At 46.5% G+C, this 23,349-nt stretch overlaps 1 protein-coding gene across 1 annotated transcript; it reads left to right on the top strand.

Annotated features, from left to right (window-relative positions):
- The first annotated feature begins 1,483 nt into the window (after positions 1-1,483).
- LANCL1 (LanC like glutathione S-transferase 1) lies at positions 1,484-17,731 on the top strand. Its single transcript, XM_048953795.1, has 9 exons — positions 1,484-1,626; positions 1,825-1,942; positions 7,562-7,769; positions 11,286-11,421; positions 11,801-11,947; positions 13,653-13,835; positions 14,282-14,458; positions 14,743-14,815; positions 15,680-17,731. The coding sequence occupies exons 1-9, from the start codon at positions 1,543-1,545 to the stop codon at positions 15,754-15,756; spliced, it is 1,203 nt and encodes a 400-aa protein (XP_048809752.1). The 5' UTR covers positions 1,484-1,542; the 3' UTR covers positions 15,757-17,731.
- The last annotated feature ends 5,618 nt before the right edge of the window (positions 17,732-23,349 follow it).

Here is a 23,349-nt window from a genome sequence, read left to right as displayed (position 1 = left end):
TTCCCCTTCCTCACAACAACTGAGCAGAAAGCTCACATTCACGCAGAAGCATCTACTACACCTTTGAGGTCTCTTTTCTGAATGCTAATCACTGCTCAGAGCCCACGTCAGTGTGTGCACAGTCAGGACTGGATTTTGCTGAGCACTTGTCTTAACACCTGACCCCAATAAATGCAGGCAGGATATAGGTAAGGTTTGCTATAGATACATTATCGATATAATCGACTAGCTTAGTTCAGCTTTTGTCACTGATACTCAAGCTTTGATCTCCCCACAGAAGCTGCTAAAAGAAAATAATCAATGCAAAATGCAATCATGCTTATGGCATATTGCAAAAACAGAATCCAATTAAAAAGACACTTCTCCTCCCTCCAGATATCCTTTAAAAATGCGAAACTTTGTCATCATAGAGACAAGATAGAACACTTGCTTTGCCTTCAAAAACCAAACCTTTTTAACCTCAAAAACACACTAAGATTTTAGAATATGAGTTTTGTTTGCTGAGATCAAATATAGCAAGCTAAAAAATAGCCATGTTTCTAAACTTATCACTGTTTTACACATAGTGTTACAGCTGAAAGCGTGCCCAACGTTCACAATTCTGTGGAGCACCTCCACCCTGCTGACTGAGAGCCGAGGTTGCAGTGCTGCAGGACGCCTACTGCAGGGTAGGGCAGTGCAGGAGGAGCCATTTCTCTATGGTAGGAGATGTTTCTGCACGACGTTTGGATTTGTGTCCTCATGGAGATGAGTAGGGTGCAGGCAATCAAACATCCTGAAGTGATCTTCAGGGAGAACTGTGAAACATGAGTTTTACCCATATAACCACAGCACCCACGGGCACGCAACCAGCCTACCAGAGTGCCAGCAACCAGGACTAATGTTTACCGAGGATCTGTCTTTGCTTGATGCTGTGGAGCAGGACATACTACACACCATTCCTTCCTCCCTCACAGGTTTTGAGACCTCCTTCCCATTGCTGCGGCAAGCCGCTTCAGATGCAGAACGTTCCAGAACAACCTCTGGGCTGGGGCTGCTAATAATGAAGACCAGCTGGAGTCTAGTTTCTAACCACTTTATCGGGTTACTTTCAGGTAACACAAAACTAGGCTCAGTGTTCTGCACTGGATGTGTTCTGAACAACTCGCTCACCTTTTCTTCCCCAGGAACTCCAGCACGACCTTTTCCAGATGCAATAAGCAAACCAGCGTTGCACCCACACCCTCACACCGCGGCTGACTGGGACTGCATAGGGAACGTGGGAGCAGCTTTCCTAGTAAAATCATTGCTCGCCTGCGTTCCTCGCTCTGTGTGGGCAGGTTAGCAAACAAACCCCCAGAGCCAGCCTGAGGGGAGCTCTAAATCCCACAGGGACAACGGCAAACCGCCACTCGAGCTCCGCCAAGAAGAACCAAAATGGCGGCCGAGCCGACAGCGCTGCGGAGGGGCGGCACGGCGCGGTTCCGGCCTTCCGGCGGCGGCGGCTCGCAGGGCGGGGCGAGGCGAGGCGGCGCGCGCGGCGGCAGCAGCACCAGCAGCACCATGATGGCGCAGCGGGCGCTGCCCAACCCGTACGCGGACTACGACAAGTCTCTGGGCACCGCGTACTTCGATGCGTCCGGCCGGGTGAGTAGGGATGCAGCGCGGTCCCGGCTGTTCGGGGGACCCTGAGGTTCCTCCGGCCCCGCGCGCCGTGTGCGTGCTTTAAAGCTCGCCTCTTTCTCCAGCGCGGCCCTGCGCTCTCAGCCCGCACCCTTCCACTCGCTCACTCCGCCTTTCTCCCGTTTGCTGATGTTGATTTTGGTGTTTCTGCGTTCCCTGCAGCTGACTCCCGAGTTCACGCAGCGTCTGAACAACAAAATAAGGGAATTGCTGCAGCAGATGGAGAGGGGCCTGAAGGCTGCTGACCCGCGGGACTGCACGGCTTACACGGGCTGGGCAGGTAGGGCATGGCCGACTGCTCAGAACGGGGCTGGATGGCTCTGAAGCTGTCCTCTGAGTTAGGCCGAGTCAAACTCACTTCTCCACTTCATCCACAGTAAACGTGTGTTGTGACCGGCGCTTCTCTTGCACGATCTGTTAAGCCCAGGGGCTGTTATTTCTGGAGCCCCCGCTTTTGGCATCAGAACTCAAACTGCAAAGGAGGACTGCAGAGATGAGACTGGGTCTTCCTTAATAGCGCCAAACCTGTGCAACAGATAAAGCTGGAGGATTGCAATGCATCTGCCTGGGAGATAATACTGGAGCTTTTGAAGAGGTTGGCTCCAAATCTAGCTGTGGCAAGAGTGCTGACAAGTAAACTGCTTTTCTGTGAAGCAGGCATGTGTGTAGTAGGTAGGCCACTTCCCTGTAAGCAGCAGTAAGTGGCAGTCATAAGCTGAGAGCCTGCAATAATGTCCATCTTTTTTGTTTGGGCAGATTTGTATCTTAAGACACTGACTGACAGACAGTTCCCCAGGCAGTGCCCCTCCACTCAGCCAGGGCCACCTCTGCTTCAGCATCTGCTGAGGGAACAGAACTAAAGAGGGAAACCTTACTCAGTCAAACTCTTCTGTGCAAAGCTTCCAGGAGCTCGACTCTATCCTGTTCTGCATTTTCAACCTGTTTTTTCATTTATGGGAGCATGCCCTACCTTCCCCGCCCTATCCCTACCCCTTGGAGCCAGGGAGGATACACCTTTGGATTCTGCTGGGTGCTTTGTCAGCTTTTCTGCTGCTGCTTTCTGCACTGTGCCAGGCTTTAGGGAAGCATCTTGGGATAGTCAGGTACTTGTTTGGCTGCTGCAAGACTTTTTGCTGCCACAGCTTTTTCTTTTTTTTTTTTTTAACCTATATGCTGTAATCCCAAATGGCAATTTTCCATACTATAATCTGAGCATGGCTTCTGCTTGGATACTGTGGAACTTGATGCCAGCAGTTTGCTTGGGAAAACAGTACTCATTGTTGCTAAGGTAACGTTACCGCTTGGTGAGAGCAGTGTCAGAAATGGCTGCTTAAAAATTTTAGCAAGGTAGACAGGCACTGAGAGTACTCCAAAGCAGTTAATAAGAAACGCCAACACGCCACTGTTGAATTCCAGCATGGGAGAGCATTAATTTCTTCCTTTTTTTCTTCCTACCCTGGGATCATTTCTTGTTGGGCATACAACCTTCCTGCTCTGGCTAATAGGATTAGAAAAAGCCTGGGGGCAGTTTTCCTATGGGTCACTGCCAGAGAAGTGAAGTTTGCACATATTACATTGTATCTTAGTCACCCACATTTCTTTTCTAATCCTAGCTGTATTAATTTATTCAGCGCTGGTTTCCAGAGAGCAAATTAATTGGGCCAAGACAGCAGCTTTTTCCCTTAATTGCTTATGTAGAAAAGGCTTGTTGAGCATCTTCTCATGTAAATCATTGCCCAGCAGTCTGAAATCAACCCGCACTCTTGTGGCCACTAATAAGAAAGATTTGAAATGTGCCTCTTCTAGCGTAAACTCTGCGTGAAATGCAACATACTTCAGCATACTACATTACACCCAGTAATACACAGCATATGCTGGCACTTTACTTTGGTGCCTTTTTCTTTCCCAGCACACTTGAGAGCCTTTCCTCTCCTCACTTGCTTTTGTGCCAGTGAAGCCACTGCTTCTTGGCATGTGAAGTTGGAGTAGAGGAAGGGAAGGACTTGCATTTTTCAGCTCGGAGGCAGAGACAATGTGCTTGGGTTGAGATTATCCAGCATACAGCTGAATGTCCTCAAAACACATTTGGATCAGCTCGTTATGATTTCATTCAGTTCCCCATAGAGATCAAGGCTCTGTAGGCAAAGCCTAGAATGTGCCTGGGTGTATACCAGGCTCAGCTCTCGTGTTCCGTTTTGTCTTTTAATCTGTTTAGCTGGACAGCTGCAAAAGCTTTTATGGTCTTAATCTGTTTTGCTGTTATCGGAGTATTGACTGAGGGAAAGTAAACTGCTGTAAGCTAATTTTGAATCAGAAATGGTTCAAATCTTGGCAGGACTACGATGGTCTCATCAATTTTCAGACAGATCAGCATGAGGATGCCCAAGAGTTGCTTGTGCATTGGTATTTCTCAGAGGCCAGGAAGCCTTGGTCCAAAGGCTACCTTGACTAGAAGGCCAGATGGTAGAAAAGAACCAAGAGACCTGACGTCACTACTGCCACATCTTTGCTGACTGCAAAAGCCAAGAAGCTCCTGAGTCTGATCCCTGGTGGCCTGTTGCGTCCTTCCAAGATGATGGGGTGGTCTGCTCTCTGAAACACTGTGTAAGGGAGAGCCCGCTTAGTGCCCCTTCTGGCAGTGCTTCTGGGATTTGTTTCCCATGCAAACATTGCTTTCTCTAGCAATGCACTAGCCATGGCTTTGACAGCTTGAGAGCCTCTGGAAGAAACTAATTAGTGCAGGTAGCTTGCCCCAGCTTTTGGCTGGCCTGAGAGTAGGGCTGAGCTGCCTTTCTGAAGGCGCTCTTCAAAAGATACACCCAGCAAAAGAAAAGCAGTTCAGGAATGGATGGAAATTCAGGAAAAAACCTCATAATCCCAAGGACTTGCATCACCTTACAGTTCTATTCAGAAGGAAAAAAAACAAAAAACACCAGAAATGGCTTTGGAATGCATCAGTGAGTGTGAGATAATTTCCATACCTCTGCACCAGAAAAGACGCTTATTGTCCTTTGAGCTGGGCAGTAGAGCTGGGCAGTAGAGCTGTTCTACCCCACTGTGTAACTTTTATGCCATGCCTTATCAAAATGACATTGAATTTCCCACAAGAAACCATCAGGCTTTCTTGCAGTGTTCAGAGGTGAGTTTCCACTGCTCTCTACTCCTTGATGTCTTGCTTTGAGAGCGCTGGCTGACTTCTCTGGGTCAACATAAGATCTCCAGGTGTTTTCCTTGTTACTGTAGATGACAGGTCTGGAACTGATCCAAATTAGCAGTGACCCAGAAATCTCTTGTGGAAACCTGGTGACCTTTGTGAAAAGACCACACTGGGGCTCATCTCCTGGTGGATAAGGAGGCACGTTCAGAGCAGTGTGATGGGCGTCCATGCTGGTCTTGCCAGCACTGTAGTGGAGCTGTCACCACTTTTATCCATTCTGCTCAGCGTGAGGGGAATGCTTTGCCTTGCTGCTGCTGTTCTCCCACCAACTGAACTGTTTGCAGTGGTAGTGCAACCAACAGAACTTGTGGGGAAGCCAAGACACAGTTTTCCTTCTGTTTGATCAGCAGAACAGTCATCTGGTAGAGATTGTTTTCAGCCTCTTGCAGTGCTTTAGCACGTGAGCAAGAGCTCGTCTTCTCTCTGCTCTGTTGGAGGTAATGGATGCTGAAATTAGGACCGTTGGCATTAGTTGATTGCTGCAAATACATCCATTTCCAGTGCATGCATTTAAATCTCCTCCCACACCTCCCCAAAATAAATATTTAACACAAAGCATCCCTCTGCATTTGTAACACTTCTTATACAGGATGGCAAGAGATGGAGATGTTAAATAAACAGGCTTTGATGTGAGATACACAGAACTGGTATTTGCCTCCTGATTCCCTGCAGCTAGCAAGTATCTCAGGAGTTCACATTCTGGTGCATTGGCTCCTTGCATGTTAGAGACAGATTTTTTGGTCATCAGAGCCCTATTGAAAAAATAGGTTGTCAGCAGCACCCATGTTCACCACAGTCCTGCACCACTAAGTGATGTCTGATACACAGGTGGCCGTACAGCCAGATCTTATGCTGCAAGGAGGAATTCACCTCAGGAGTGTGAATTCCTTTGAAGAATGAGTTGAAAAAATTGTCTGTAGATACAGTTTGTACAGCTTTTAGTTTTTAAAGGTAAAGTGGGGGGGGGGAGTAAATGATTGGGGAAAGCAAAGGTCTTGTTTCCATTCCTTAATATAGCTTAATATAGATCAATGCTTTTTGGAATCTTCTCCAAAAGACTGACCATTGGAGAGCGCTTAGGCTGGGGAGGAAAGGGAGCAAGGAATGTTTTTCAAGAGGAAAAGCAGACAAGTCAGTGGAAAACACTGCTGAGACTCTTACTTTCTTGGGATTCAGTCCTAGCAGTAGTGTCTTGGCATGGTAGTTATGTACACAATTAGGGTGGTACGATAGCCATGGGAATGGAAGTTACTTACAAAGCAAGAAGGCGTATATTAAAGCAGGTCACTCAGAAGTGCAAGCTGTGCTCAGGCAGCTGTCAGACCTCTAAGAGTCTAGAGGCTGTGCTAGGTGCTCAGTAAATCAGGGAAAGTAACTTTAGGTTGACTGGCTCGAAGAGGAGCTCTCCTTTAAAGAAGGACTTCATGTCCACATCCTGATGAACCTGAATGATGGTATCATGCACCTGAGCTTCTCCCTCAGAAATTCTAACACTGAACTGCTTGGAGAGAGGACGAGGTTATTAACTTCACTAGGCAATGGAAATCTGCCTTTAATGTACAAGTGAAATTGAATTGTCTGTAGCATGAAGCTTTTGAGATTACCCATGCCAAATGAGAAAGAGATTTAAATTTAAAATTGCCCTCAGTACTACAGAAAGTAATTCAGCAGCATGCTTTTTCTTGCACCACCACCCCTTTGCAACATCAAAATCTGCAGAGATTGGCTCAATTAATTTAGACTTAAATGCAAGACCTGTGACTTCTTAGAAATGTGTATTGATAAGGGATGAAACTAGCTGTAGGCCCTTTAAAGCTTTCTCCAGTGCATGTTTGAGGGTGCTTTCCAGATCAGGTTGGTTTGAATTTGACAGATCTACTGAATGCAGTTATGTACTAAAAGCTTGAAGAGCTGGATGAAGACTGGGCAGACAGAGTCAAAGGACAATAATTAATGTGACATTAGTAACAGAGTTGTTTCTGTACCTGTCTGTACCCTGCTGAAAACATCCCAGGAGGATAATGGGGCTTTTGCATTCCAGGTAGCTCTTTCTAATCCAGATCTGGGCTGATGTCGTGAACGTTGTGCTGCAGAGGAGAGTCTTTGCTTTTGTAAGATGCACCAGTCTGTTGTGTAGGTCTTGGGATCTGCTCAGAGGGAGCCAGTGGGAGGAGGAGAAAGAGCCAAGCAGGATGTCTCAAAGGTGTTGCTTCCCAGTGCTGAAGATATGTCACTTTTAAATCTGATCCAAATAAAGGGACCCAGCCCTTCAGCTCTTGGCATGGGAAGAAGCAGTTGAGACAGGGTGCCAACTTGCAAGCTCTGCCACAAGTCCTGTCTTGCCTGATGTTTTCTGGTGTTTTAGGTTTTACAAACCAGTCCCTGGTATGGATTATAGGTTTAGGTGTGTTTGTCTGGGTCTCATCTTTTGCTCTCTACTACTAAAACAGTATGCAACCTATGTAGCAGAAGCTCTGTTAGCCTCCAGGAGAAGCTATGGATGGTGCTGCTGGGCATTATTACGTCCTGCATGTACCCGAGAAGAGGTTCACAAGGCTAGTGACCTGGATGAGGCTGAGGGCCAGGCTGTGCGTTGTGTTAAAGCAGCCAAGCTGTGTAGCGGGAAGAAGACACAAAAAATCAACTTTGCTGGTGGTTACAAAACTTGTGTTTCTTCTGCAGGCATTGCTGTGCTGTATTTGCACCTGCATGATGTGTATGGAGACCCAGCATACCTCCACGTGGCCCATGAGTACGTGAAGAAGAGCCTGAGCTGTCTGACAAGACGATCCATCACTTTCTTGTGTGGAGATGCTGGGCCCCTGGCAGTGGCTGCTGTCATCTACCACAAACTGCAGAACCACAAGCAGTCAGAAGACTGCATCACTCGGTAAAACGCATGGTTATGTCTTCCTGTTCCTTCTGCACTTGCTGTAGGGCTGGTCTGGCTTTGTACCAAGGCCTTTCCTCTATGCCCCAATGTGTTTTTTGAAACACTCTCAGAGAATTCAGAAACTTGACAAGACAAGCAAACTTGTTGTGCCCTGAAGAAACATCTAGCTTAAGGGCAAATGTGCATGGCTGCAGGCTGGGGAGCAAAGGGTATTCCTCAGTTGGTATTGCCACTTTAGAAATAATTCAGATAACACAGGGGAAAAATAATGCCCAAATAAATATATTTACAAAAAAAATTAAGGTGAGATTTAGGATTTTTTAGAGCTCTTCAATTCAGCTTGACATCCATTTTGATGAAAAGAAGAACTTTGTCACTTGCTTCCAACTTGCTATTAGTTGACTTTGACTTTAACCTAAGATTGAAAGCATCCTTTTCAAGTGCTGAATGCAGCTGATTATGATTCATTTAATTCCATTTCCTGCCTTTCCTCAACTGTTTTCAAATATATTTTAGTTAGATACTTAAGAAAAAAGAGGACATACAAGCAGTATTACAGTCAGATCAGCAAATGGCAGAGGAAGGAGGATAGGGGGAGACTGCACTTGCAAGCTCTTCTTGCTCAAGGGATATTGAGAAAATGAGAAAGAGCCCTGCATAGAATTGCTATTTTGAGTGGTCAGCATGCCAGCAAGACAAAAACACAGGCACTTCAGTATGACACCAATGCCCTTAAAACAGCCATGATGCCTAACACTTATTAAAAATACCATGGATGGGTATCTGAAGTGCCCGTGTGACTTGGAGACTCAGTTCCCACTCCTTTAACTAGGGTAGCTTTTCATTTGTGCAGATATGGTCAGTCTGAAGACATAACTCCCTTTTTAAATTCTTGAAATAATCTGTGCTTTGAGTTTTGCCTGATGCTGTGTCAAAGTGGATTTGTTGTATTTGTTAATAACAAGGGAACTAACCTGTCAGCCATTACCAGCCAGTTCAGTCAGTACATAAGCCCCAAGTTGTAGAAAATCCCTAATTAATGTACTCTTGCTGTAGATCTCCCCCTCATGCATCCCCCCTGTTCTCCCTACAGTTTTGTGGCTGAACGGAAGCGTGTGATTGATCCTGCACTGCCATCTAATGGCATAATAAGGGCAAAGCCTTGAAATGGGTTTCTTCATACATCTTGGAAGAAAAATGGGTCTTTCTGGAAGAAACAGTTAAACTGTCCTTACTCTGCTACCAGCTCCCAGAGCAGTTAGCCTGACCACGCTCCCTTTAAAAAGGGAATATTTCTCTTTGAGAAACAGCTCCCTTGATCCAAACTCTTAAGTGAGCTTTGAATATGCCTTTTGGTTACGGAAGAGTTGCAAAGTTATGCAGTGCAAGTGTATAGAAAATGCACTTCTGTCCCAGCTACAGAGAAGAGTCGGGGCATACAAAAATCCCATCTTGCTCTATGCTGCCTCACCTCCCCTCTGCCCAGAAAACAGTGATTCTTTGGCAGCTGGGACAACAGGCTGATTTGTGAGCAGCGGCTCTTTCTTTCCAGGCCCTCAGTTTACATCCTTATTTCTGAGAAGCACATCCTGGCAACACACCAAGCATCTCCTACTGTACATATGCTGTGCAGGTTCTGCCATGCATATCTAAAACAACAGAAGCTCCCCTGATAACCATAGGTAGGAAGGCAGCTGGAGGCAGAAGCAGTAGTGCAAAGGGAGCAAGAATAGTAGCTCCAACTACTCCAGATTTCCCCACTAAGAGAAGGTTTTACATCCATATTGCTGAAAATCTCTAGCAAGGGTGGAACTATTTATCCACCCATCCATTCCTGCTATTGCACCTGACATTTCCCTGACATCCTCAACAGACAGCATCTGTTCCTACCAGCCTGCTGCTAAGCAGAGCCTGTCTGCTGAACTGCTGAGCTCCTCCTTGGAAACCCTCCTCTTCATCTGCTTTCCTTCAACATGGGGACAGCAGACTTGAGGAGGCAAGATTTTTTCTTCAGGCCACGCAGCTGGAAGCAGGATCCCTGCCGGATGGGCTTGCTAGGACCCCCTTTATTCCCAGTCTTGGATGCAGAATCTGTCTCATTGGTTTAATGTGAGAAACCTCCCCTAGGAGCAGTGCAAGAGGAGATGGGGTCAGGTCATCTCCTTGAGACATTTCTTCCTCCTTTCTCCTTCAATATCTCTGCTTACTTTGAGTCCAGTGCCAAGGGAAACTCCTGCCACAGGGAGTCCGAGCCCAGCGTCCTCTCTCTGCTCTGAGGGTACACTGGGCATTTGGTTGCTTCTTTTCTTCACAGCACATAGTTCTGCCTGGCAGCAAGGGCTGCCAAAGCACCTCTTCTGTTCCTCACACTGCTGTGACAGGGAAGCCCTGCACACACAGCTCTTATTTTAGCCCTTTCCCTGTTGCAGCCACAGCAGGAAGCAGCTGAGGGTACTGCCTTGAAGCTGCTGATGCTGAGTTTTAAAAGTGATGGCATTTTTGGAATGTTTTGTTGGAGATGAATGGAAAAATAAAGACAGAGCCACTCAAATCTCTGCCTGCTGCTCATGGAATGGCATCCAGCCTTGATGGTGCTGTATGGAGAGGCAAAACTGGAACCTTGCACTGAGAGTGAACTGAAGTGCCAATGTGCACAGCACTCAATCCCCGTTAGCACAACAGGAATATCACCAAATTTGCAATATGAAAACAGTCAGAAAAATGGTAGAGAATGTTTCTGACTCCAGCAGAGCTCTTGCTGCTCACCTGTGGGCCGGTGCCAACCAAGCAGCTGTCATTGCAGGGCTGCCCCACAAACAGCCCACAGCATTCATGCTGCACACACTGTCCTCACTATTGCTTCTCACTCCCTAAAGAAAACGTTCTCCTATGTCCCAGTGTCCTGCAGAGGCTTGGTGTTAAACCATGAATCCAGCTTTCACTCCACACCTCTTACCCAGATTTCTATCTCATGCAAGCACCTCTTTTCCCGACAGCATTGCTCTGCATGCTTTGTAGACAGGGAATGAAATGAGCTTTGCTATCAGGACTTGTAAGAATACAGGCTGAGATTGTTCCACACACTCACAATACTAGTTTGACTTTCTAGCATTCCTTGAGCAGCCACAATAGGCAGATACTTGAATTTGAAAGTAACCATTTCTGGCAAAGGTCTGCACTTCCAGCAGCATCGCAGGAAAGTAATGGTGAGTGCCTCACGTAGCCCAGACTTCCCCACAAGTAGCTTTCCCAGAGCTAGTGCTCTGAAATAGTACATACACATAATATGGCTGCAGTGTGAAACACCGAACAAAAGAAGCCAAGTAGAAGCAGAGGGGAGAGAAGGATTTTGTACCTTGCACAACTGGAAAGCTGAGACAGGGACTTTCATGATATCTCTTAGGGTATAGGCAGCACTAGGGAATAAACTCTGTTTTAGACCTCCAGTCTCACTGCTTGTTTACATGGCCTTGGCTGTCCTCTCATCTCTGTCACGGGTTTTTTTCTTTGCAGCCTGCTCTACCTACACAAGGTTGATCCACGAGTGCCAGACGAGCTGCTGTATGGGCGCATGGGCTATCTGTATGCACTGCTGTTTGTGAACAAGCACTTTGGAGAGGAAAAGATCCCTCAAAGTCACATTCAGCAGGTACTGTGGCTTCTCAGCAGTGGAGGCTGAATTAGCCACTTGATTTATTAGCTGTCTCTTTCCATTCCACTCACCTTTGAGCACATAAAAATCAGTGCTAGATGCAGAAAATTCTGGCAACGAATGAGAATCCACATCATGGTTTCCCTGTTGCTCATCCTCTTCCAAAGAGGAAGAAGTGCTACATGTTCCCCTCACCCTATCCCTCAAATCCTTACAAATGCCCAGATAGCACTGAATTAGCATCTCTTTCACCGCTTCAGCCACGCTCCCCACCTTACATGGGGAATTAACAGCAGCTTTTTCTATTTGAGGTTATCTACTGTGCTGAATGCAAGATTGCAGTACTTTCCTCACACACATCTCTTCCCATCCACAGGTCTGTGAAGCAGTTGTAGCCTCAGGAGAGAGCCTAGCCAAAAGGAGGAACTTTACAACCAAGAGCCCACTGATGTATGAGTGGTACCAGGAATACTACGTAGGGGCAGCCCATGGCTTGGCTGGGATTTATTACTATCTCATGCAGGTAAGAAGCACCTGGAGGGCAGGGGCTGACAGCACCTGTTTCACATTTCTTTGAACAAGAAGGAGTATCTGAATGGCTCTGTGGTGATACTGAGCCAGGCAAAATCTCTTGTCTGAGGTTGTCTTCTGTTTGATCACATACTTCCACTTCTGATGTTTTTCTCCAAGTCTGTCTGAAAATCAAAGAGATTGGGTTTTCCATCTCTGTGGTGATCTGGAGGATCTACATTACACAAGCAGTTTCATGTAACGAAGGCCTAGGGATCATCAGCAGGATCTAAGCTTCCCTATTTTCTAAGTGCTTACAAAGTATTTCCATTTGTTGACATTTCTCGGATTTATGTATTTTTAGGAGGTGGTTATTTGGAGCCATCTCAGATCATTGCAGAGTGAAAATCGCTGTAAGAAAAGCATGGTGGAAGAGATCATACATGTAGTAGGAAAGCTGGAAAATGTCTCCCAAAATCAGAGCTTCTATCTCAATGTTACAACAGTGGGACTTCTTTCATTAAGCAGCTGAGTTCTGTAGTGCCTGAAGTAGGCAGAGCAAGGCAAGAGGTTGGGAGCTGCAATGCCTCTTTACTTTGATGTGGTCTTTCTCACAGTTCTTCTCAACTCATTGCTGTTCTGGGAATCTTCCTTAGCTTTGAAATCAGGGTGAAAAATCCCACGTGGGTCATTTTGTGCATACATTTGCAGTGCTTAAGCTTTGTCATAACAGCAATGAACAACATTGCTTTTTGAAAGCAGTTAGAGCGCTCACCGAGCAATGCAAATTATTTGAATATAGCAAGGCTTATAGAAATATGATTTATTTTTTTTTAATATTAGACTTCTCACAGCAGGTGGAAGACCACCAGGTCTCAAGTGCTTGGCTTCTCTTCAGGAAGTCTGTCTCCCATAAAATGCTGTGTAGGCTTCATGCTTCTCTGCTGTATGAAACACAAGGAGCCTGGACCAGCCAAGCATAACACACAAAAAACCCGTGGGAGAAGCAGACAACAGGAATGTGGAAAGGAGGATGTTGGACTTATGTCTCCAGTGGTTTTATAGCACAAGTATTGATTTTTAATTTTCAAGCTATCACCATCTTGGGAACAGCGCGATCCCGAGATGAAAGTCTCACTGCAGTCTGCCACAGGAGGTCAGAGCAGTGCAGCTCTCCTGTGGGGCAGTGTCATTTGGAGAGGATGCTGAAGCCCCTTCCTTGCTGCCATCTGAGGTCAGTGGTGAAGCTACACCCTCGCAGTTACCCAGAAACATCCATGAAAATGCAGCATCACAGGCAGTTAGGCTGGCCCAGCAGCTCACAGCTGCTGTGCTCTAGGTGCTAGGAATCATCCCTGGAATTCATCCCTAATACTGTTTTTATGCAGTTTACCTTTTTACTCCAAAGTTGGGTACTTGAAACTACATCAGCTTCGTTTCAGGAAAAGACTTTTCTTCTCTTGCTTAGAGGGCTTTTGTGTGACACACGTGGGGAAGCTTTTGTTTGTGGGGATGCAAGAGTATGACTGGAAACGAGTTGCTGCTGACAGAGCAGCCTGAGGACTATCAGGTATTTGGGATGTGAAAGAAACAACTTCATTTACAAGGAGCAAGAACAGATGTGATTATAATTGGCTTTGTTTCTTTCAGGCAGACCTTGGGCCTGTTAGGGAGAGACACAGTGGTAATTCTCCTATTTTTAACACTTTGTCTCTTAGCCTGGCCTCGGAGTGAGCCAAGTAAAGCTGCACAACGCAGTCAAACCCAGCGTGGACTACGTCTGCCAGCTCAAATTCCCTTCAGGCAATTACCCTCCCTGCATTGATGACACCAGAGACCTGCTTGTCCATTGGTGCCATGGGGCACCAGGTGTTATCTACATGCTTCTCCAGGCCTACAAGGTACCAGAAATCTTGCAGATATCTTTTGGTGACCCCTAAATGTGGAACTTCATCAAGGAGAAAACGCTGTTGGGACCCCAGTGCCTGAAATCAGGCTGTCTTGTTAAAATTAAATCACCCTGTGGGACCAATGACTGAAACAGAAAGTTAAAAAATATATATATTTTTTTAATTATTAAATTGTGTTTTAAAAAATTACTTCTGAAAATCCTCATCAGCCTTCTCGGGGGTGTCTTGTTGCAGGTGATAATGGTAATAGCTAGTTGTGTGTCAAGTAATGGTCATACAGCCCATCCATCCCATCAAAAACATCCTCTTTTGAAAGCAGAGTCACGGTATTAAGACTACATGAGCAGCTAATTAACCCAAGCCCCCTCACTCACATGAGGATGCTCTCTGTGTGAGGAAATCTCTTCAGCGTGGGGGGATGTTTCTTGTCTCTCCAGGTGTTTGGGGAACAGCAGTACCTGAACGATGCCCTGCAGTGTGCAGAAGTGATCTGGCAGTACGGGTTATTGAAGAAAGGCTACGGGCTCTGCCACGGGACTGCTGGCAATGCCTATGGTTTCCTAGCACTGTACAACCTCACTCAGAACATGAAATACCTGTACAGGGCCTGCAAGGTAAGAACCTGTGTGAGAGGAGAGAGGATTGTTGTTCTCTTCTGCTTTTTTACAGTGCAACTTGCTCCTTTGAAACCTGATTTCTATCATGGTAAAGAGGGAGCTAGCTCTAACCAGTTTCACCAGCACAGTCCCTGAGCAGGGTAGTCGCTGCCTGACAGCCTGCACAGAAGGAATATTTTACAGAAGCTTTGTTCTGCAAAGGGATGATACGAGGTTGAAGGTGGTATTTATCTCAAGATGCTTCTCTAATGAAATCTGAATGCTATTCCTTTTCTTCCTAGTTTGCAGAGTGGTGTTTAAGCTATGGTCAGCATGGCTGTCGGACTCCAGACACACCGTTCTCTCTCTTTGAAGGTAAACCTCCATTCCTAAGCATGCATTCAGCTCCTGAATATGAGCCAGCTCAGCCCTGAGGAAAATGCTCCACTGCACCCTTTGCAGAACTCGGCATAAAGAACGGGAGGGAAATAGCGCTTGCTCTTTTTACCCTTTCCCAGAAGCAGTGTTCCTGTAACAGGCCAGTGGCTCCACTTGGAGCATCTTATCCTCTTGGGCCTCCAGCACACATTCTGCACACATCTTATGGGAATGATTTTACAGGCCCAAGTCTGCCTTCAGGTAATTTGCAGCCTGGCTCTTCAGTCTCTACACATTTTTAAGGATTAAAATCCTGCATAGGCTTTCCAGTTGCATTTCAAAGATGAGTGCAGAGCAAGCAGGATCCCTTTTGTAGTGCTCATTGAATCCCCCAAAATCTGCCATCAGTAGGTAGTGCTGAAAGAACTGCTTCCTTAGCTAACATAAATCCCCCTAGCTTTGGGGCACACCAAGGAGCAAGAGCCAGACACAAAGTGAGGATCTGAGGCAATGCAACATGACTGAGAGTTCTGCCAAGATATTTGCAAAGATTTTTAAGTCTGTAGACAGGTGAAGAAGAAGGAAGGGGGCTGCAAGTGAGAAAAATAGTCATACTTTCCCAGGTAGTTTTCCAACATTTGACTGATTTGAAAATGCTCTCCCTACTGAAGAGCCTAAGCTGGTTGGGAATTACAGGCTCAGACATTAGCAATGATACAGCTCCTTCTGAATGCATTTGCCTGTTTTCCATCTTTATGATGCATTCTCTCCCTGAGTAACTGATAACTCTGATGACCAAATTGATAACTCTGATGACCAAATGGAATCTCTCTGAAGCACTTTGTTTTTTCTCCTTCTCAGGAATGGCTGGAACAATTTACTTTCTTGCTGACCTGCTGGTGCCAACCAAGGCCAAGTTCCCTGCGTTTGAACTGTGAACCTAAGCTAGGCAGTTCCTTGCCTAAATCTTTCAGCACTTGGAAAAGCAGTTCAGAGCTGCCTTCTCCTCCTTCCGAGCTCATTGTTGTTTACCTAACTGAACATAAATCCATCCTCCTAGGGCACATCAAGTTCTCTAATATTTCTAGTTGTTTTGTTGCATTGTTTCAGTTTAAACAACAAAATGCAGGTTTTGCTGGTGTCTCCTGAAAACACAGGGCTGCAGCTGGGAGCAGGGAAATATGTACAGTATTTTATGCGCTATAAAGTTTTGCTATTTTATGTATCCCATTTCCTGGGAGAAAGTTTTCTATTGAATGTGACTTTGCCTGTTTAAGTTTTGTTTTGGTGCTTACAAATAGTTACAGGAAGTTGATCTTGGAAAACACTGAGATAAAACACTGCGACTGCTGCCCTTCACTGTGCTTTGAAGCATTCTCTTTCTGTCCATGCTGGGAGTAGGCAGTTCAGGAGCTGCTCCACAAGAAGTGAATGTGATGGGCAGTGGAATCTCTCCTATTTTTTCAGGTCAGATTGCAAACAGAGCAGCTGGAACTGCCAGGCCAGAGCTTTGGCCTGAATTTACTCCTGCCTGCTTTCTAGGTGAAGGCTATTATCTACAGCTCTTTTGTGCATTTTTTCCAGTGATGGACAAATAACCCCCGAGCTTTGGTGCCTGTTATCTTATGCTAAACCTTGCCAAGTCCATTGCTCATGTCATGGGAACTTGTAATTTAATAGTAAGCTAGGATGCATACTGGTGCAGACGCTCCTTGTTAGCTTTGAAAATTTATTTTTGCAATCTTTTATTTAAAAACATATATTCATATTATAGCTGATTGGCAGCAGCAGCATAAAAAAAGAAATATTTTTCACTGAGTTCTCTCAGTGTTCAGCCTGTTACCTGTGTAGAGGATATGTACAGGCTTTGTTCTGTAAGCTTTCCTGGATTAACCTGGATAATTTGAGTCACTTGTTACTGCTTCTTATAGTTTGATTTGCACTACATCTCCCCACCTGGAAAATCTGCTCTAGGTTCAACAGCTTTGATCTGACAGCACACCACAAACTTGCAGGGGGTAAATCTGCTTTAGAACCCTACGCTGCTTTGCAGCACTGGGGACCTGACCCCTTCCCCCATTAAACCATTGCACTTTCTTTTTTTAAGCTCCAACCATGAGCTAAGCACTGAGTACAGTGGAAGTTACTGACTCCATTATGCTACTTTGTGCTGTTTGAGGGCTGCTCCTCAGCCTGGACAAGCGAGGGCACGGGTTTGGTTTTTCAAGGGAGAGCTGGTGAGGGGTTCAAGTCAAGAGCAGGGCAGCTTCAGGGCAGCACAGGCAGTCTCCAAGCCAGCAGCATGAAGCAGAAGCTGCACAAGTTGTCTGAGTATTCTCCAGAGTGCACAGTGCTGCTACGAGGACCATACCTGGTATGTTCACAGCCAGCTCACCTCTCAACAGTGGCACAGGCACAGCTGAAAGAAGCTGTTTCAGTGAAGAGCAGAAAGCATTCCTGTGGATTCCTCCTCTCCTCAAAGAGCCAGCTCATCAGAAGACAGCCTGATGCACAGAAATGCTCATCTGCCTCAGGCTCAGCCTTCCTGGCAGGAGCCTGAAGCTCATCCAGGCTAAGTTCATCCCAGTTGTTTCTGGGACTCTTGCATTAAGGGGAGAGATGACTGGAAAAGAAGAAGCACAGCCTCAAGAGCAGGAGTTGGCTAACCAAACAGCATGAGAGTGGGATCCTTGAGTACCTGAGGCCCACTGTAATCCCCGCTGTGATGCCAGAGTGGGGACACCAGTCTTTGCCTGGATTTCTCCTGGGCACTGCTTTGTAGAGGAGATGGTTTGTGTGTCCTAATGGGGCAGCACTGTGGCCCAGGGTTCATACACACATCAGAAAATCACCAGGAGGGGTGCAGAACTGTCAGGTGGAGCACTGTTCAATAAAACATGACAGTGAACAAGCTTCCTTTGTGTTTTTTTTCCTCATTTTGTGACCACAATTCATGTTTGAATAAATAAAGGTGTGCCACCACCACCACCACAATGGTAAAGTTGCTGAAATGTTCTTGGGTGCCCCGTATCATAGAATCATGCCTCATACTCCTCAAAAATAAATGAAAACCACAGCTTCAATTCGCTGTTACCCTGCTTAATTTGTGCTTGCTCAAGACATACCTGTCTTGAGACCTCAGACATACCTGCTCCAGACAAATCAGGTGACTGCTGCAACTCTGCTGGAAGCAGGTTCACAATTTCACAATGCAAACTCCAATGCACCATTATACACCTTCAGAATGAAGTTCTCCCAACTACTGTTACCAGCTTCCACAATCTGGTGCTCTGCCTTGCAGTGAGTACCGGAATGCAGGAGCCAAGTGCAGTGAAAACTCCAGCAAAGTGATACTGGATTGAATGAGTCAACTGGCAGGCTAAAAATTGTTCCCCAGTAGTGTCTGAAATGACAGGGATTTTCAGGCCAGTGGGTTTTGGAGGGGCTCGCTGGGCTCACAGTGTGCAGTGTTAGCTTCCAAACTCGCTGTCAACCCAGATGGAAAATTGCTCAGCGCTCAGACCAGCGCAGATTCAAACCTCCAAATACAGTATCATAGCTGGCACATGTGGATGCTTCAGCATCTTCACGGCTGGGCCTTTTAACTCATGGAACTCATTAACCTTGGTAAGAGGGACAAGCATGGATTTCTGGATTACAGCTGAATCTCAGAAGATTGCTTCACTGACTGTTAACTTCCTGAATCAATCAAAAAGATGCTTTATGCCTTCTGCATACTTGGTTTTTTTCCTCCCCTTTCTCTTTTTGAGGAGAACGTGGTAGTTTTGTTTTTATCCTTAGCTTTACTTCTCTCAGTTCTGGAAAAGTCATCTACACGGGTCAGATCTGGAGCCAATGCCTGATCTGTGTAAAGCCCATGGCATTAAGCTGATGCAGGGCAGTTCAGGATCCAGCCCTTCTACAACAGCTGAACGTAGGAGTCAGGCAGAGTTTAATTAACTTTGAATGGCTGATCACATTTCGGGCCCACCTACTGGATTTGTTTGTGCCTGACCTTAAAAGCAAGCCTGAGTATATTAATTAAAGGATCTAAATGATAATACAGGTAGAACACATGACAGGTAGAATTGTTTTTTTGTTGTTGTTGTTTTGTTTTCCTTTTTGAAAAGGACAGGCAAACCCTTCCATCATTCAGACAGCAGCAGGATGGCCCCCATCAAATACCTCTTTGCCACAAGCTGGAAACAGACACAAAAACACTCTACCTTTAACACAAACATATTTTTATCCCTCATACACCCCCTGCATTTGCCTAAGGGCTTCAGAGAGCTTTCTTCCTGGCTCCTGAGTGAGAATTACATAGGCTGCTATTGCAGAAGAGACACTGTTTGGTTCAGGCAATACTTTGTGCAGACAGTGGTGAGACGGAGAGCAGTGAGGCTCACTGCACTGATAGTCATGCTGAGACCACCATCAATGTGGCATTTGGAGTCTGGAGACAAATATCACCAACCCAGTACCACCCCGCTGGTGCAACTTACCTCTGAAAGCAGAGGTGAGCGTGAAGATCTGGGCAGCTGCTCTGAGACCTGGAGAAAACCATCACATCATTGGGTTGTGCAGGGTTTCTGGTATCCCAGCATCAAAACTGCTCCCTTAGAAGCTGTTCAGGGGAGAACAGGACAAATTGGCTGTTGATATAGTTGCTGATTTAAGGCAGAGCCTGTTTCTGCATCACCCACAAGGCTCTGTATTCCCAACTACTGCTCAAGCCAGCTTTCACTCCTAGTGTGGTGGTCTCTACTGCCTTCTCCTGTGGCAAAGCTGCTTGAAGGTCCTTCTGTTTTATCTCTGCCCCCACCTGTTTCTGCTGCCTTCATGCTGCTCTTTTTGAGGAAGAAGAGTAGTAGCTTTTACTCTGGGTCATTTCAGGACTCCAGTTCACTGTATCGCAGCAAGGGGGAGGCAAAATACAGTGTGAGATCAAGGCAAAACTTCTTTAGCCCAAGGAAAACTACACCCTCTCTCCTGCTCTTGACAAAAGCATCCTGGGAGAGCCCAAAAACCAGGCTCACACTCAATATTAGGGTAATCTAGATTTGAAGCGGACCCAGCAGATGGAAGAAGAGGAATAAAGCACCTCATATAGCATCCAACTGGGATACAAGAGCCATTTGATTTTACCATTCTGTGCCAAACACGAAGTCTCACAGCCAGCCCAGCACCCTCAGATGCCATGCATCTCCTCCACCCCTTCCAGGGAGAAAATACAGCAGATTTGGTTATAAATCTCAGCACTGTTCTGAATGGACCCAGTGTGAGGATGGTGATGCACTGTTACAGGTTGCCCAAGGAGGCTGTGGATGCCCCATCCCTGCAGGCATCCAAAGCCAGGCTGGACGTGGCTCTGGGCAGCCTGGTCTGCTGGTTGGCAACTCTGCACATAGCAGGAGGTTGAAACGAGATGATCACTGTGGTCTTTTTCAACCCAGGCCATTTTATAGACACCATGCCATTTACACCCTGCGTGGATGACAAGATGCAGCTCAGCTCGCTCTCAGTGAGGAAGATAACCAGTGACAGAGGAGGCCCAGAGGTGCTCAAAACAACTGCAGAAGCCTTAAGAAGGCAACACAATCTCACGCCTGTGTGGAGCCATTTAGCTCCATCCTCTCACTGCTGGGGAATTTCTCACCGGCAGGACACGCGTCAGACTGCCCTCATTTTGCGGCTGTTGCAGTTTGCTGCAGCATTTGCAGTGATCTCAGGCAGTAATCAAATCTGTTGGTAGTGTTTCATCGTCCATAAATCCCATTGGAGTCTAGCCCATAAATAGTTACACTGCAGCATGCAGCTGCACACAGAGCAAGAGCAAATGTTCCACTCAGCGGCTGCTGGCTCCGATCGGGTCGAGGAGTTGATCATGTTTCCACCATTTGGCTGAGTTTTATTACAACTGCCTCTCCTTTAAGGCACGCTCCCACCAGCGAGGGGGAGACCACAGCACCACTGAGCACCACTGGCTCTGTGTTGTATGAGCGAGTGTTGAATTACTGCTCTGTGAAAGAGAGGAGCAATGCTTTTAGTACTTACTTCCCTGATTTGTGAGGGGCTATTTCAGTGAGGGAGGAATGAAGAGACATTCCTCACAAGAAACATCTTGGTATTCTCTCCTTGCTTTCCTCGCTGTAAGATTTAAATGTGACATGTGTAACCCCAGAACCTCCGCATCTCCAGTGGAAGCCTCTGCAGGACACAGACAACAGAAATGAGGGCTGTACCACAGTTATACACAGACTGACGCGCATCAAAAAGTTCGTGCTGTGCCCATGCAGACAAACTGAAACCTTGAGAAACTTCAGGTGATGGAAGCTGCGCCTGCCATCCTGCTATGGCTCTTGATCTGAATTGGAGCTATCTCAAGCTCCTATTGAAGGTAACCTGGGGGGCTCCCTTACAACTGGGAGAATCAGGTTGGATTCAAGCCTAGGAAGTCTCAATGCGATGCACCAACAATTCTCCACACATCGGAACTCCATCCAAAGGGAAGAAACTCAGACAAGTTGGAGGTGACATCTGAGAGCACAGAAGCATAGAATCATGAAGGCTGCAGAAGACCCCTAGGATCATCTTACATATTTCAGTGGACGTGTCTCCCTTGGGCTGAGGCTCAGCAGACAGGTCTCCTTCCCCTGGCTGCAAATTCCAAGCTGGGGCTCCTCCAACAACTCATTTGTCACTTCACTGCTTGGTTTTTCTCCCACATCCTGAAGTTGAGCAGGCAACCCTGAGCTGCCCAGCACTGGAAGCTCACAGAAGATGTGCACTGTGAAGGTAAGTCCAGGGAACCAAGCAGAGGCAGAGTGTGATTTGTTATGAAGTGGATCAGGACCCTGTCCCCCGCCAGCACGTAAGCCTATGCCCTGGATGAACTCTGAGTACGCACAGCCCAGCAGCAAGGAAACTGCCACCAGCTCTTTAAAAAGATGGCAAAAGGCTGAGATGCTTAACTTCATCATTGCAAAGGTCACCTGCCTGCGTGAAACTGAGTTATAATGAAATGTGCCACGTTTGCTGGCCAAGAGTGTCAGAGAGCTATTAAAAACAGCAGGGATCTCTTGGCCATCTACTCTACAGCGGGGCAGGCACCCTGGCTGGCTGCTGGGCATGCCTCCTGCAGCTCCAGCTAAAGCACTGGACGTAACCTTTAGATGTGACACAGGACTAGGAGCTCTGCATGGGCATGAAATTCAGGCTGAGAGAAAAGGAGAGAGAGAAAAATCCAAATGGCAGTTGGTGACGGCCGCGGGAAAGCAAACTTCGTCCTTCAGGAACATACTGAAGGCAGGAACAACATCAATACATGCAAAAATTAAATACAAATAGAAATAAAGCATACCAGGGGTCTCCTCTGATCCAAAACGGAACTGGAAACCAGACTGAATTGTAACCTTAAACTGAGCTAGAAGCAGCAGGTTCTCCAGCTGTGCTTTCCAAAGGGATGAGCGCATGCTGTTAAGCACTGGGATGGTAACTCAGGCCCCCTGTGCTCAGAAAGGAAAGGAAAGGTGTGCCGGGCCACAGATACACCATTCCAACATCCAAGTCTTCAGAGGTGATAGCATTTCAACGAGCAGGGTACCACACTCTTGTTCAAACAATTTCCTAGCTCTCCTCGTGCCTTGAACCCATCTACCAGAAAGCGTGGCCATTCACCTCTTGGTTTTTATCCTCCCCATACGGCTGTGTCCCATTACGTTCTTTCTTTTTGAACCCTGACGATGCACCTCACAATGAACTGCATACTACATGTTTGTGTGGCCCCAGAAACGTCACGTGGAGCAGAGGCAGCTGTTGCTCACCACTTGAAAACCCATCCATAGTAACAGATTCCCAAAGTGAAGTGATTTGAGACACTTTGAGTAGGAGGACAGACATTCAATTCAAAAACCCATGAAAGGTGGCTGCTATTTTTTACTAAATGGAGAAAAGGGAGAAGAAAAAAAAAAAAAAAAAAAGCAAAATTGGTCTCAGAAAGTCACTCACAACTGCTGAAATCTCTGGCCAGTGAAGACCAATTACAATCCTCATTACCGAGCAAAGGATGACAGGGAAAGCAGGTCTGCATGAGTGCACTATGGGGAAAAACAACCCTCAGCTGTGGAAGCTGCCAAAACCACGTTTCTCCTGGCAGATGTCATCTCATCCCAAGAGCTGCCAGTGCCGCTTTTTGCTGCACTATTTTCTTCAGCTGTCTAATCCCCAGCTGTGGCAAGCGCACGAGCTCAGGAGAGCAGCACTCACAACTGTGCTGTGGCTTTGGGTTTCTCTTCCCCTCTGGAGAGACAGGGCTGTAGGACTTTTGTCAAGTTAATTAGGAATTGGGGAATGTCTGTTCTTAACTCCATTGTGCAGGTGGTAGATCTACTAAATCAACACATCAGGAATACTGCTCAGTGCTTAGCACCCTTGGGGAGGAAAGCCAAGGGTAGCAGCCAAGGGCAAGAAGAATACTTGCATTAAACGTTGAAGTCCACAGACCAACTTGATTACAGTTACTGTTGACATTC

Source organism: Lagopus muta, chromosome 8 (genome assembly GCF_023343835.1).
Source record: "Lagopus muta isolate bLagMut1 chromosome 8, bLagMut1 primary, whole genome shotgun sequence".
In the NCBI taxonomy this organism is placed as follows: domain Eukaryota; kingdom Metazoa; phylum Chordata; class Aves; order Galliformes; family Phasianidae; genus Lagopus; species Lagopus muta.
The sequence above is the reverse complement of the archived record's forward strand: the minus strand, read 5'-3'. Positions and strand labels throughout refer to the sequence as shown.